We start from the raw sequence: 15,233 nt of genomic DNA, 5'->3' as shown, positions 1-15,233 counted from the left end.
CGAGTATGCACTTCTAAAGGATTTTCAAATCCTCCTTCCCTTCTACGTAAGAAATACCCAGAAGTTTATTGATTTAATCTTGAGTGGAGTTTTGTGTGGAGACCTCTGATGGCCATAGAACATTCTTGTGTTATTTTTCCATCTTTGCCTCTATCTGGCTTTATGATTTAGGGAAAATCTCTTAACCTCCCCGTGTCTCAATTTCATTATCCATGAAAAGGGGATATCTGTCCTATTGACTTGCAGGTTTTTTCTAGAGTATAAAATGAATTACAAGTGTGAACTGCTGTTATGTTCGTTGTAAAGCCAATTTTATATTAAACAAATTATTGCATATGTTTTGTGTATTCTGTTGTTGTTTTGCAAATGAATACATAATTTTCTGGACACTTAACATTTTAAGATGCCCGTATTTTTCCCAATCTAAACGGTAAAAATAAGTGCAATGAGTAGTCTGTTACTACTTGATAGGCTTCTTGAATACTGTGAGTGCCTCAAAGCAAGTTTCTTTTAAATGATCTTGGATAGATTCCATTTTTTCATTTACAAAAATAAGGAGTTCACTAAATATTCTCCAAGGTCGTTTTTATATAAATATTCTAACTTTTGGGGGGAAAAGGTAACTAGAAAGGAACTAATGCAAAGTAAGTGTTGTAACTGCCTTAAATATTTTTTTATAATGAGGCAAGGTATAAACAGACAGACAGATAGCATATAATGTTCTGTATGTTAAATGAATATAATTGAGTTCTATTTTATCCACAGAGTCTCTCTTCCAGCTCCTTTTGGAAATCACTGTTCGAAGTACTGGAATGAATGACAGCACAGGACAGTCTCTGACAGCACTTTCCTGTGCTTGTCTCTTTAGTCTGGTGGCTTCTTGGGGAGAAACAGGAAGGACACTTCAGGCCATCTCTGCTATCCTCACCAACAATGGCAGCCATGCTTGCCAGACTATTCAGGTATTTCATATCTCTAGCTGCTTAGAAACTGATAGGATGCCAAGTTGCAATTTCACCTCAGTTTCTGTCAAAGCAGTGTCTGCTTTTTCTCACTCATTATAGTGGTTTGATCTGTTCAAGGTTGATATATAAATAATCTAAGCTATTTGAGCTAAGCTACGTGTGTTTAACTCTGTGACATTAAAGGTAATAAAGTGAAATTTGGCAAAAGCTTAAATCTTTAACCTGGTCTTTGTGTCAGCACTACAGCCTCCTTTTTCATTGCATTGTCTTGCTCTCTGCCTTCCCCCGCCTCCCATCTTGCCCTGAATTTTCAAGTATGGAATTCCTTCATAGTTTCTAAATATCTTTTCTGTATTGAAAGAAAAGGATATATCATTTTTACTGTATTTTTGATTGGTTGATTATAGTTTTTCATGAATTGATTTGTTTCTGAACTACTTCAGCTTCATCTATAGCATTTTGAACTTTTAATATGCAGTTGTGGAATAAGCTCCTCATCCTTGTTAGTAGTGGGAAATATAACCCTACTTATAGGCAAACTTGATTTAATTCTTTTGGACTGTTCTGGAAATTGAGTAAGAAGTTACAGTTTTAAGTCTCTGGTATGTGCTTTTCTCTGGCCCCTTGGATGACCTCCAGAACACATGGAAGGGATGCCTCAATCCCGTTATTAGCGGGCCAAAGATAGCAAAGGGGGTAAATGGGCTATTTTCTGTGACTTACTCAGCGATTTTGAACTTCCCTTGTCAAATACGAGCAGTCTCCTTACTCTAGGTTTCTATTCTTATTCTTTTCCCTCTTTTTGTCCTGCCTGAAGTCCTCTTTTCCCTTTTTATGGTCCTTACTTATTTTGAAGTCCCTCTAATTCAGTGATCTCCGAATTGTTCTGCAGCTGTGCTTTGAGGGTTCAGCAAAATTTTAGTTTAAATATATGCTTAAAATATACAAATACTTTCAAAATTTTAATAGAATAAACACAAACATTCAAATATCAATGCCAAATTTTAAAAGTATAGTGACCATAAACACATGTACATGTTAGAATCCAGTGATTTATTTTTATGCAGATTTATTCCAGAGGTTATGACATGAGATCTAAACAGTGAGTTGAGACTAGCCAGTGCAGAGGGAAGTGGTGTTGGTACTGGTGGTGTGGAGAGAGAATGTTCTTGGTATCCATGTGCTAAAGCATGAAAATACGAGTGTGCTAAAGCATGAAAATACGAGTAAGAGTGGAATACTGAAGGCTGGAAGGAGCTTAGTGTAGTTATAGTGTAGCGAGTGGTCATATAGCAGAGACAGGACTTGAACGCATATCTGACTGACTGCAATATTATGCTCAAGCACTAGGCTGCACAAAACTACTTGATCCCCTGAACCAACAGCCGAGGTTCTCTGTAGACCTGCCCCGTTGCTACATTCCTAACTCCAGGCCAAACGCCATATTAAAACCTGTTGTCTTAACATGGCATATAGTGTTCTTCATGATTTGGCCCCATTCCACCTACCTACTTCACTTCACAAAACTCTCTTGGCCAGGCTATGACTGGGGGGAGAAAAGTCTGAAAATGTATAACTGTAACATCTCAAATTATTTTGGGATCCAAATGCATATTACTTATCTTGTTCCAAAAAGCTTAAGCTGAGAGTTTAAAGTAAGGTAGGGCTGGTAGTAGTACTGTAAGGTGCCTTATTGAAGGAGACTAAAATCCGTCCTTGAGGTATGAACCCCCTACTTCAGAGGCCTCCCACAAACACAGCTCTGCTGTATCTGAACTCACAAACAGAAAGGACATAGAAAAAAGGCACCGTCATTGAGAGTTAGTAGAAAGAAATATAGCGGAATCAATCTTGCCAAGTCTATATATATTGAAATTACTTGATACAGAGTATAAAATCTATGTGTATATATATTCAATATAGTTCAAGTATTATTATTAAGTATCAAAAGTATTATTAAGGAATAAGGATATAAAAAGTAATCAGATCAGAAAACGAACCAAATAGAACTCCTGGAAATGAAAAACCAAATACTTACAATTAGAAACTTAAAGGATGAGTTAACCAGTGGATAATACAGTTGAAGATAGAAGCAGTGAACTGAAAGATAAAGAGGAAGAAATTATTCAGAATGTGGCACAGAGAGACAAAATATGAAAAATAAGAAACATGGATAGAGAATGAGAAAGCCTAAAGTATCAGTACAACCTGAGTTCCACAAGGCAGTAGTAGATTTGTGGAGAGGCAGTATTTGAAATAATGGCTAAGATTTTCCAGAACTGGTGAATGACTTGGAATCCTCAGTTTAAGGAAGTCTGGTTTATCAGAATAAATTCTCTAGGTCCTGCCACAGTGTTGGTGAGAGAAAATCAATAGGATAGGAAAAGGGGTATATCTGAGACTTCTGATTGTAGCATTGGGTTTTCTTACAACTTTAATACCCTGTTAGAAAGCATGAGAGAAACAGAGCCATGTTGAAGACACTTTAGTTTCTGCTCTCCCCTCCATCCCTGCAGTTTACACTATGATTATAATAAAGGATTTTTTTAAAGTATAAACTTTTAAGAATGGGACACATTTTTAGAAGATAAATATTGGGGAGAGCTTAAGCTTCTCAAGAGGCTAGTGCCCATAGAAAGTAAGTTGATTTTCACATAAAACTATAGATAGGATTTAGAATTGGAAGTAATAAATACCTGGAAAGTGGTGATGAGGGGAAAAGCTAAAAATTGATTGGAAGTCTGTGTAATGAAAGCTCGAGAACCCCAGAGCCCTTCCTCTACGCTTCCCAGCCAGTCAGCTGTCCTTCTCTCATACCCCTAAGAGTTAGGTTTGCTGTCTAAAGAAATTGAGCCAGAGAGGCCGGGGGAAACCAGGCATAGTTGAGAGTGGAATTGAGGAGCCAGGCTGAAGATGGAGATTAAGTGAAAGTCTCCGTATTGATGATGAAATTTCTTAATCCTCACTGAGTTCCCAGTACACTGGGAGTGAGGCTTATAGCTTCTAGGAAAAAGACTGGCAGATGCTTCTATGGAGAAAAAGTGAGAAAAGACGTATAGATGCAGACATTTGGCAGGGGCGGGGGGGGGTGTATGGGAGATCCTCCAATGAAACTGCTAAACTTAGTGTGATCATTTTGAGGTGAGCTCACTATCTTTCAGACCCTATACATTCACAGCAGCTTCCTATCAGTTGTTTAGTCGCTTACTTTTTAAAAATAAATGTACAGCCAAGTATCACTAGACTAACATGAAAGACAGAATCCCCCAAATCAGTAAAAATAGTAATAATAATAATAATAATAATAATAAAAGAAACGTTGATGAAAAGAGTATAGGGAACAGAAAAGCTCTAAGAAAACTAATTAGTATTTTGAAGAGGGATGAGAAAATTATTTACATTAAACAGCAGTATTTTTTTAAAAACTCAGAACAAAGAGTTTTTACAAGTTAAAAAAATAAGATAGCAGCAGTAAAATCAGTAGAAGGGTTAGAAGTTCAGATTAAAGAGGTCCCCAGACAATAGAAAAAAGAAAGAGAAAGAAAGAAAGAAAGAAAGAAAATAGGTGATATGAAGTAAAATTAGAGCATCCTTCCAGAAAATCCAATATCTAATAGGTATTCAAGCAGAGAGGAGGAAGTTACCTAAGCTTTGTAAGGAAAATTCCCATCCGCCAAAGATACACATTTTCAGATTGACAGAACACACCCTCAGTGCCCAACACAATGAATGGCAAAAGACTCACACCAGGTACAACTTTGCAAAATCATAACACACAACAAAGAGACAGTAAATGTTCCAGAGTGCAAGGACAGGTTATGTACCAAAGATTAGGCAGAATGCCATTGGACTGCTCAAAAGCAACACTGGCATAGAAAATAACAAACAGTGCCTTCAAAGTTCTGAGGGAAAATGATGTCACTATATCTAGCTCAACTGTCAGTCATATTTGAGGGATGATAAAGATGCTTTTGAACACGCAAGGCATGGAACATTTTTAACCTCTGTGCCTGCCCTTGTCCTTAGTCTAGACTGGAGCAGGGCCTCTTGAGGGATGTTGCCAAGGGGAAAAAGTAGAAATGATGTGTTTGACTCTGTTGAGAGGAGTATGAGGAACACTTAGGGGTAGGTATAGAAAAAACTTAGCAAATGCAAAAATAGGGCAACTGTTGACTCGATGAAGAAAAAGAAAAGTTATATAAGGGAAATGTAGTATGTAATACAGTTGGCTCAGTTCTGAACCATGATCACACAGACATAGTGAAATGACCTCTGACTACTGGTTTAACCAGAAATTATTGTACAGCTCAATTCTGAGGATTTGGGAAGAGGGGAGCAGCAGCATCTTTCATAACAGACCCAACAGAAAGTATCTGAAACAAAAACCAAAAAATTGAAAGTGAAGCTTTGACATATTATATAAGGATATCGATTCTAGACAAAACAGTTTTAAGTTTAACGTAGTTGCTTCTAGGGAGAGAATTTGTAGTATTCAACCATATACATAAATAAAAGTTTTATAAAAGTAAGAGTTCCATATTTTGATTGGGTCAGAGGCCTTAGAACTCGAAGGGGAAGAGAATATATCTGTGGACAGTGGGTTAGTTATCCCTCTGAAATCTCTACCCTCTAGAACAGTACTGTCCAATAGTAATATAATGTAACCCACATATGTAATTTAAATGTTTCTATTAGCCACATTCAAAAGATAGAAACAGATGAAGTTAATTTTAATAATGGATTTTTCTCAATATATCCAGAAAATAATTTCAACATGTAATCAATACAAAATTATTAAGAAAATTTATACTCTTGTTTTTAATACTAAGTTTTCAAAATGCAGTGTGTATTTTATATCTCAAGCACATCTCAGGTCACACTAACCCCATTTCAGGAGCTCAGTAGTCACATGTGGCTAGTGGTTGCCGTATTGGACAGTGCAGCCGGGGAACTGGGGCTGGTACAGTGCCCTAGGGTCTTGCCCTGCAGTCAGATGTGTGGCAGCCATCCTTGGGCAGTGAAAGAGAGGCAAAAAATGAGGAGCAGGGAGTTTTCTCTGGTGACCGAGTGTTGGTCCCATGCTGGTAGCTTTTGAGGACTCATTTACAACAAACAATAGATATTTGATAAATATTGGTTAAATGAATGCTGAATGAATACACAATTCATACAATTAAGTTTTTGTATCATGGAAAATTGTTGATGTTAATGGATATTAGGCGTAATAAAGAAGCAAAGTGGAAGAGAAATACTGGAAATTTTGTTTCATCTGTAGAAGCAGCCGTATTTCTCTTACGCTTAATTTTGCACTTCATTATCATGAAGTATATTAATGGATATACATATCATACCAAAGATATCATTTTGGCTTGAGTGCACTCTAATACAAAAAATATATGTCAGTATTTATACTTTTTACTAATCTAGTATGTTTTATTTTATGAAACTTAAAATCACAGGTAGTACTGGTTGCCTGGTGTTTTGGAGAAAGATGCATATTTCAGTGTTTTTGGTCACAAATACAAATTAATATTCTTTGGATTTACATTTTTATTTTGTCCTGCTTGAGAATTGTTTCTTACAGATTTTCTAGTTGGTACTTTTTGCTGACAAGCTAAACATGATCATTCTGAATAATTTTTTTCTTATAAATGATGATATATTAATAAAGTATCTTTATCTTGTCTGTTTTGTGTTTGAGACATTTAAAAATGTCTTTTTGTGTTTTTCTTCTCTTGACTAGGTGCCAATGATACTGAATTCACTACAGAGAAGTGTACAGGCAGTGTTGGTGGGAAAAATTCAAATTCAAGACTGGTTTAGCAATGGCATTAAGAAAGCAGCTTTAATGCACAAGTGGCCATTAAAAGAAATATCTGTTGATGAAGATGATCAATGTCTACTTCAGAATGATGGATTTTTTCTTTATCTGTTATGCAAAGACGGATTATACAAAATAGGCTCTGGATACAGTGGAACAGTTAGGGTAGGTGATTCCTTACAGCTCTTAATCATAGTGGAAGTTATGTCTAATACTGAATTGCGTTCTATTTGCTTCTTGCTTTATTTTTAGAGTACCATCTAATTTTGATGTAATATTATTTCTTTGAAAATCAAAATGGAACATACATATTAAATGTCATTCATCCATTTATGTTATTTTTCACTGATTATTAATTATGAAATTGTTGATAGAACTAACTTTTGTTGTTTCACAGGGCCATATATATAATTCTACATCTCGCATCAGAAACAGAAAAGAAAAAAAGTCTTGGTTAGGGTATGCTCAGGTAGGAGAATATCCACAATAAACCAAACTTTTCTTTATCTTTTAAAATATGTGGTCCATATTTGTTTAATCAATAAATAATATCACTTCTATTTAAACAGAGCATATTTTTTTAATAATATGACTATAACAATGGTATGGTGTAGTATAAAGAACATTGACTTAGAATTCATGAGAGATTTACTTCTAGGTCTGGCCCTGCTTCTTACTAGCTGTGTGTCTGTGGACAACTCAGCTAATTTATTTGATCCTGTGTGATTTAGCTGTAAAATGGGAATAAGTATGTCTTCTGTTGGAGTTCTTGTTTAAGAGAGCCTCTAGTTAAGAAGCAAAGACCACCTTTATCATTTGCAAATCTGAATTAGGAATGTAACTGTGACCCAAAGCCAAATTAGAGCTTTTTACCACAAATTCCTTCATTCTAAGTCTAGATCAGTACGCTCCAGGGAACAGTGTGTGGCCTGCCCAGTGGATAGCTGCCTGCATGGAGGATCATGCAGAGTATCCCCAATGAGAGAAAAGAGCTAGGCCCATACTGCTCTCTTAATGCTGTGATCTCATCACCTGACTGACACGGCCAAATGGGTGTCAGCAGTTGGATGCATGAAGCAAATGAATGATGAAGCAAATGAATGATGGTCAGAGGGCCAGAAGTGTTTATTTCTATACTATCCTTTCCTAAGAAGTGAAGCCCAAGTTTCCTTGTGGAAGAATATAGAATAAAGATGTCCCTGTACTCCTGTCTTGCCTAGCTCAAAGTTTGTTGTCAGCATCAGATGAAAAAAGATATTTGAAAGCATTCTGAAAATTAAAAAAATTATTGTTGCATGAAAAATAATCTTACTCAACTTTTGGGGAGATTTTGAAATTAAATTCTAAATATCGAATTAATTACTTAGTAATTGTCTGTTAAAACATAACCTGGTTTAAAGTATCAAATTTTTATTTGCCACTACCGTATTTTATCTAAGAAATAATAACATGGGAAATACATTTACAGAAATATGTTCAATGACATATCATTCTATCTAAAACCACTACTGATTTTTAAATATTAACCTAAATATTTGTAAAGGAAACAGCAGTCATTTCTATTATTTACTTGGCAAGTGATATGATAATTTTGACCAAAATAACCAAAATGTTTTTACTGTCTTGTGTGGTGTATCTAATATGTGTATCTGAGAATTAATAGGTTAAATTGATACTCAGTGGTGTATAATACCTCCTCTTATTAAAGTATCAGTATACTCAGGTTCTTCTATTTTAAATCTTTAGTGTATTGTAGACATCAATATTGTTATATTATTGTACCTCAAAAAAATGTAATACAGACCTCTATGGTTACTTTTTCTACTAAGTGGTTAATGAAAAAATATTTTAACATATAACATAGCAAAATTTTTTGTTGTTATCAGGGTTATTTATTGTATAGAGATATGAATAACCACAGCATGACAGCCATAAGAATAAGCCCTGAAACACTGGAACAGGATGGTACTGTAATGTTACCAGGTATGTTACTCAACTAGTCATCTGTTTTCTTCACAGGTGATTTTAAGAGAGATGCATGTTAGGCCACTGAGACATATAAAGAATGGTTAGCAGGGAATAGTGCTTGCTTACAAATGGGTTAAAGAAATCTTGACATGCAAAACATTTTATAGTCTATATAAAATTAATGCATCTGAGAAAAACAGATACCATAAATATAGTATGAAGTGTTTTAATACTTGTTTTCAAATTCTTGCCCAGATTCTGTAGCCTGACCCCCCACCCTTACCCCACCATGACTGTTTCAACTCCTCAGTTAGTGGGGAGATGTTGCTTTGTTGCTCTTAATAAATCCACGACTCTGGCTCTCAAATAACCTTGATGTAAAGAACCTTCTGTTTATTTTGACTTTACCAACAGTGTACTTTGGGTTTTCCTCTTTATTTTAAAGGGTTTTCAGAGACAGATTTTAGGGTGGGTCAGGAATTTTAAAAATTCTATCACTTATACTTTTTAATAATACTCTGATAAGCCACTTTGGACAGAATTCATTTTGCTTTAATTTTGAGGTTGTACGTATGTATTTATCCTTCAGATCACTCACTGTGCTGTCTAAGTTCTTAGGCAGTGAATCTTAAATTTTATGGAACACCGGGCAAATGCATAGTATATTCTCCATTGTAAGGTATTTGAATTTGCTTATATCTTTAATACATTCTAAAGGAGCTTGTTTATACTAAAATCTTGAATGTTTAATGTGTCTACCAACAACTTCATGGTAAACAGCAATATTACTTCAAGGCACGTGGCCGTCTGAAAATGACTGAGAACGTCTGAAGAACACATTGAAAAGGATAATTGTTCCCTGGCTGCTTGTTAATTTTTAAGATATTTTTATAACTTCATCAAACATTTATTTGAATATTACTATGTCTACATATATCCAAATTAGTGTACCTGACACCACGTTAAGGTAAATGTCACATTTCATGTGTGTTTCATAAATAAAGCTACTTTGGAAAACAGATAACTTATTGAAGCCATTTTGTAAATAACTGTCTGTTTTCAGATATGTCTACAGGGTTTTATTTGTTTGTTTGTTTATTTGTTTGTTTTTTAATTGTCACAAGTCCCAGGCCATGTCTCTGGTCCTAATGATGATGCTGATGATTATGATAATAACAATAATAATAATAGAAATATTTTGGAATAATAACATGTACCCCCATATATATACATATATTAAAAGAAATCATATTTATTGTACAAGTATTGTATAAGCAAAACAAAATAAAAATTAATTGTAACCCCACTTCCCATCTATAAACACTACCAACATATCAGTGAATATCCTTCCTGTCTTTTTCCTGTGTATATTGTGCACATACTTGTACAAAAGTGATTGTATGCTACATACTGCTTTTTTAACCTACCCCTTTCACTTAATATTCTGAATATATTTCCAGGCCATTAACTAGTCTTCTGTAACATCATTTTAATGTTATAAAATATATTCCATTGATTAATATTTGAAATGGAGATGCCATCTAATTTTTTGCGATGTATAATAAATTTCACTGCAATGAGCATCCCTGTCGCTCTGTCTTTGTGCAAGTCATTTTAGGATGTCTTGGAAGAAAAAATTGTTAATTCCCCCATGACCCCCTGCCCAACAGATGAATACTAATATAAAGGGTTTACTTCTGAAAAACCCTGATCGTTCAACAGAGATTGTGACTGAGAAAGACCATTTGAAAATGGTTTACTTACAGCCCTTTCATTTATTCTATCCTGGTAAGAAATGACTTGTTAATGTTGCAGTTTAAATCCCTCTACTTCATTTAACATATGAAATGCACCTTTTAACAATACAAATAGTGGCTTTCTGTGTTTCACAAATATGTACCATATTCATGGTGAAGAAGGAACCAGACTGGGGGAGGATAGTCCCATGTTGTGTATCTTGATATTTTCCCGAAGATGCTGTCTTATAACGTTACATGAAGGATACAGAAAGGATAAAGAGAAAAATCTTTTTGAAGTCATGCAGCAGGAAGACTTGCCTTCAAGCCTGAAGAAGCCTGTTGTCATTTTTCCCTTTCTTTGACCTGGGAGGCGGTTTCTTTAATAGTCCTTTTTTCCCTAGCTAGGGGCAACTCTGCTCTGTAGCTTTCCCATCAAGAAGGAGCAGAAGTGAACTGTCAGGTTTATAGATGGTAATGAATACCACGTTTACAATTGACAGAAATCTGGTAATTCCTTGAGCTTCATGTTCCAACTTGTCTTATAGACTAGTTTATAAATAAGTTATTTTCAACCCAGCACTGATGAGCTGAAAACATACTTTTTTCCCCCTATTGTCATTTAGCCTTGATATGTTGGCATACCTTTTATATTGTATCCCTGTGTCGTTTACTCTTCATGTCTGGTGACAGGTTGCCTCAGATCATGAGGGTTTTTGCTACTCTTCTTGCGCCGCTTCACTCCTCACCCGTGCGTTTATCTGAAATTATAATGAGTTTTTCTTCTTTGCTTTTTAGTTTAAAATCTTACAGCTTAGAGCTTGAGAAGCATCTTTCTTGCGCCTCTTTGTATTCTGTACAGTGGACTAGGAACTCTTTCTTTCGATTTCTCCTCTCTTTGATTACCAAGTCTCTTGGGCTACCAGTGGGCCTTGTCTCCCAGTTTCTATTTCCAGTTTGTGATCACTGAATTCTCTATTTGGTAAGGGTCTGCCTGTGTTTTGCATATTTATAATACGGAAGTATGCTAGTATGAAGCTCCTGGGCAAAGATATAGAGTAATTCAGCTTATTTGGGTGGGCTCCATTCCTGCATTCCAAAACCAGAATTTTATGTTTTGCTGATTCAGGTGCAAATAGAAATGAAATATTATTTTTTGGTATTGTAATTAATGGAGAGATTCATCCTAGTTCTCTGCAGTTATTTTGGGAAATGTGTGTGCTTTTAGACTTGCTTGCTGAACATTTGTTTTTCCAAAAGGATACAGTTTATACTTATTGAGTTGCTTGTAGTTTCACGTTATTTAGTAGCAATCACTAACACACTTCCCACTGGTCCTTCTGTAATACTGGTATCCCTTGTTGCAATTGCACTTGTGCATTATTTTGATCAAAGTATATAGTGCACTGTTCCACAGAGGTATATACAGTATTGATGAAATACGGCATTTCAGCCAAAATATATGAAAACTTTCAGACAAAAAGAAACACATAACCATAGATTTGTTCTATGAAGGGTGAACATTTAAAAAGTGTATAGCATGCTAAATGCTAAAAATACTGGGAATAAGCATTAAACCTAAGTGGAAACTGTACAGCCAGTTCTATATTATAAAGCAAGGGATATCTGTAGTTGGACACCATAGACCTCAAATGCAGAAGCTTCAGGTCTATCTGTATTTTTCTGTGACACTAATGACTGTGATGTATGTCTGAAGGTAGAGTGTTGCCTACCTCGCATGTGATTGTATTGAATTGATTATAACCACATTATAGTTTGTTCATTGTGGTGCATGTTTATTATCAGACTATATCTAATACTAGTTCATTTTGAAATTAGGTGGGCTCTCAGGTCCTTGATTATGGAAGATTTATAAATGTAAGCACAAAATGTAATGCGTATTATTAGTTGAATTGTTTAGTTTCTGCTAATTTGTAACTCTTTATTAAAAAGCACAGTCTCCCTTTGAGTTTAAATTACCTTTATTGTGTGGAGAACTCTCATTCTGACTTCAACAGAGGAGTAAAGTCATTTTGTGAGGTGTTTATTTATATCGTAATGTAACTGCTGTTTCTTCCTCTTGCACAGATTGCCACACTGAAGGTCAAAATATTTTATTCACTGATGGAGAATATATTAATCAGATAGCTGCTTCCAGAGATGTAAGTATTCTGAGTCATGAGAAGCTGGTATAAATGGAATCTTTTTCTCGTAAATCATTTGATTTTTATTAGATGGAAAGTAGAGCCTTAGAAGATCAATTCATGTAACAAAAGACTGTGGATGTTTTATTTCTCTTAGGATGGCTTTGTTGTCAGAATATTTGCCACAAGCACTGAGCCTGTACTACAACAAGAATTACAACTTAAGCTGGCCAGAAAATGCTTGCATGCCTGTGGTATCTCACTATTCGATCTGGAAAAGGACTTGCATATTATAAGTAAGATGGTCAAAAAAACCTTTCTCCCACATTTTAATTTTCAGATTCTTTTTTCTTTAGAAAACTAACATTGTGTTTTCCACATTGTAGCTTATATTAGGTAGCTATTTTGCTGTCTGTTACTATGAAGCACACTTAACGAATTAATATGTACAAATAACTAGGAGTAACTTGAAGCCTTTGATTTTTATTTGAACAGCCTTTCAGGATAGTCATAGAATGGTCCCATAGATTGTGAAAATGGTTAATTGGCCTAACATTTGATTTAAGAATCTTTCATTTGGATACAGAAATGCAGACGTCCACAGAATATTTCTTGGACTTAGTATACTTACTCTTGCAGTGTCATAGTAGTAGTTAGGATTACTAGTTTCCATGAGGGTCTCAATTTTGGTTTGCCATACTGTTCCTGGTTTAATAATTCCATTTATTAACTTGTGGGATTCCTTGCAAGACCCAACTTTTTTGACTGTTATCTTATTAAATTTATTAAACTTCATTAGTGATTTACTTTGCATTTGTGTAGTATTTTTGTTTTTCCATAGAAAAATATTGTATTAAACTCATAGTTTTTAGATTTCAAAATCCCATAAACTCATTAATAGTTTGTATAGTTGCACAAACTCATAAAACGTGCTATATAATTATTGACTCATAGTTTCACAATTTGAAAATGTACATAAGGGTTTTTGTGTATATATGCACACATATGTATTCAAATTCATGGAGTAGCTACATGAAATGTTCTTCTATAGAAAAAAGCTTGGAACAGGGAATCTGAAATACCTTAATTCAAATATCTGAATGGCATTGTTCAAGCCCAGACGCTTCATGTCAGGACTTACTTCACCATGCTTTATATATTTGCTCATTTGTAAGCCAAGCAGTATAGTTGTGAGGATCAAATAGGAAAAGGCTCATGCATTCTATAATGCCTGATAGCTAATAGATGCCCAATAAAAATTAGTTCATTCATTCATTCAAGAAATATGGCTGACATTGATTTAAACAATTTTTTTAACATTAAAAAAATAATTTGGCACTAATTTGATACAAATTAAGAAGCTTATGGTAACTTTATCTTTCCTTGGAGTAGTGTGGCTACTGTTAATATTTTTTTAAATTGAGGCATATGACATACCCTGTCATCCTTGTTTTTGAGTGATATTAATTGAATTGACTTTTTTGTCACTCAAACTAACACAAGTTGTGCTTGAAATTATTCATATTAAAAATGTAACAGGGCTTCCCTGGTGGCGCAGTGGTTGAGAATCCGCCTGCCAATGCAGGGGACACAGGTTCGAGCCCTGGTCTGGGAAGATCCCACATGCCGCGGAGCGACTGGGCCCGTGAGCCACAACTACTGAGCCTGCGCGTCTGGAGCCTGTGCTCCGCAACAAGAGAGGCCATGATAGTGAGAGGCCCGCACACCGCGATGAAGAGTGGCCCCCACTTGCCACAACTAGAGAAAGCCCTTGCACAGAAACGAAGACCCAACACAGCCATAAATAAATAAATTAATTAATTAATTGATTTTAAAAAATGTAACAGTATTTATTAAGTCTTGTTGTATTATCAGGTACTGGATTTGATGAGGAGTCAGCAATTCTTGGTGCAGGACGAGAGTTTGCACTAATGAAAACAGCAAATGGAAAGGTAAATTATTCTTTTAGGATTAAAAATTATATTATCTGCTTTAAGAGATAGTTGGTATAATCAGTTGATTAGCTGACATAGTTCACATGTTTAAACATAATCATATTTTAAAGTTTGATTAAAATTTTTTTATATAGTATAATTTTATTCATGTTGAAATAATGTAAAAGAAAATTGTAACATTTGAGTATAAAACTTCATAAACTTTATAAAATGTTACCTTTTTACAGATATTTAATTATGGAGCTCTTTATGTAATTTTTTGAGCTGGGGTGAATTCACATTTGGGTTTATTTTGAATAGGTTATCCCTTGCCAATTTTTGTAAATGTGCAGACATATATAGACTACAAGCTGGGGAAAGTAGGAGCATGTACAATTAAGTTATAGATTGTAGGGATCTATTTATAGAGATGGAAGATTTTTTTCTTATCTGGTGAGTGCGAGGATAAAGTAAGGTAATTAAAAGAATGCTGAAAATTAAAATTATGAGGCATATACAGTATATTTGTATGTAAGCCTTTTTTCACTGGGAAAAATGAATTGACAGTTTTATGAATTTCCTTCTGTTGTATGTTTGGAGTATATTTATGGCATGTATTTATTCATACCTATTCAGGATACTTATGAAAGACGATAAGTATCCTG

At 34.9% G+C, this 15,233-nt stretch overlaps 1 protein-coding gene across 1 annotated transcript in view; it reads left to right on the top strand.

Moving 5' to 3' along the window:
- MYCBP2 (MYC binding protein 2) overlaps positions 1 to 15,233 on the top strand; it is a 270,931-nt gene that overhangs the window by 47,078 nt on the left and 208,620 nt on the right. Inside the window, 7 exon segments of the mRNA XM_036831466.1 lie at positions 766 to 962; positions 6,709 to 6,951; positions 7,184 to 7,255; positions 8,673 to 8,769; positions 12,579 to 12,652; positions 12,792 to 12,930; positions 14,510 to 14,586. Coding sequence (XP_036687361.1) covers positions 766 to 962; positions 6,709 to 6,951; positions 7,184 to 7,255; positions 8,673 to 8,769; positions 12,579 to 12,652; positions 12,792 to 12,930; positions 14,510 to 14,586 — 899 coding nt within the window.

This window comes from Balaenoptera musculus, chromosome 18 (genome assembly GCF_009873245.2).
Source record: "Balaenoptera musculus isolate JJ_BM4_2016_0621 chromosome 18, mBalMus1.pri.v3, whole genome shotgun sequence".
In the NCBI taxonomy this organism is placed as follows: domain Eukaryota; kingdom Metazoa; phylum Chordata; class Mammalia; order Artiodactyla; family Balaenopteridae; genus Balaenoptera; species Balaenoptera musculus.
This window is presented reverse-complemented; position numbering and strand designations above follow the sequence as displayed.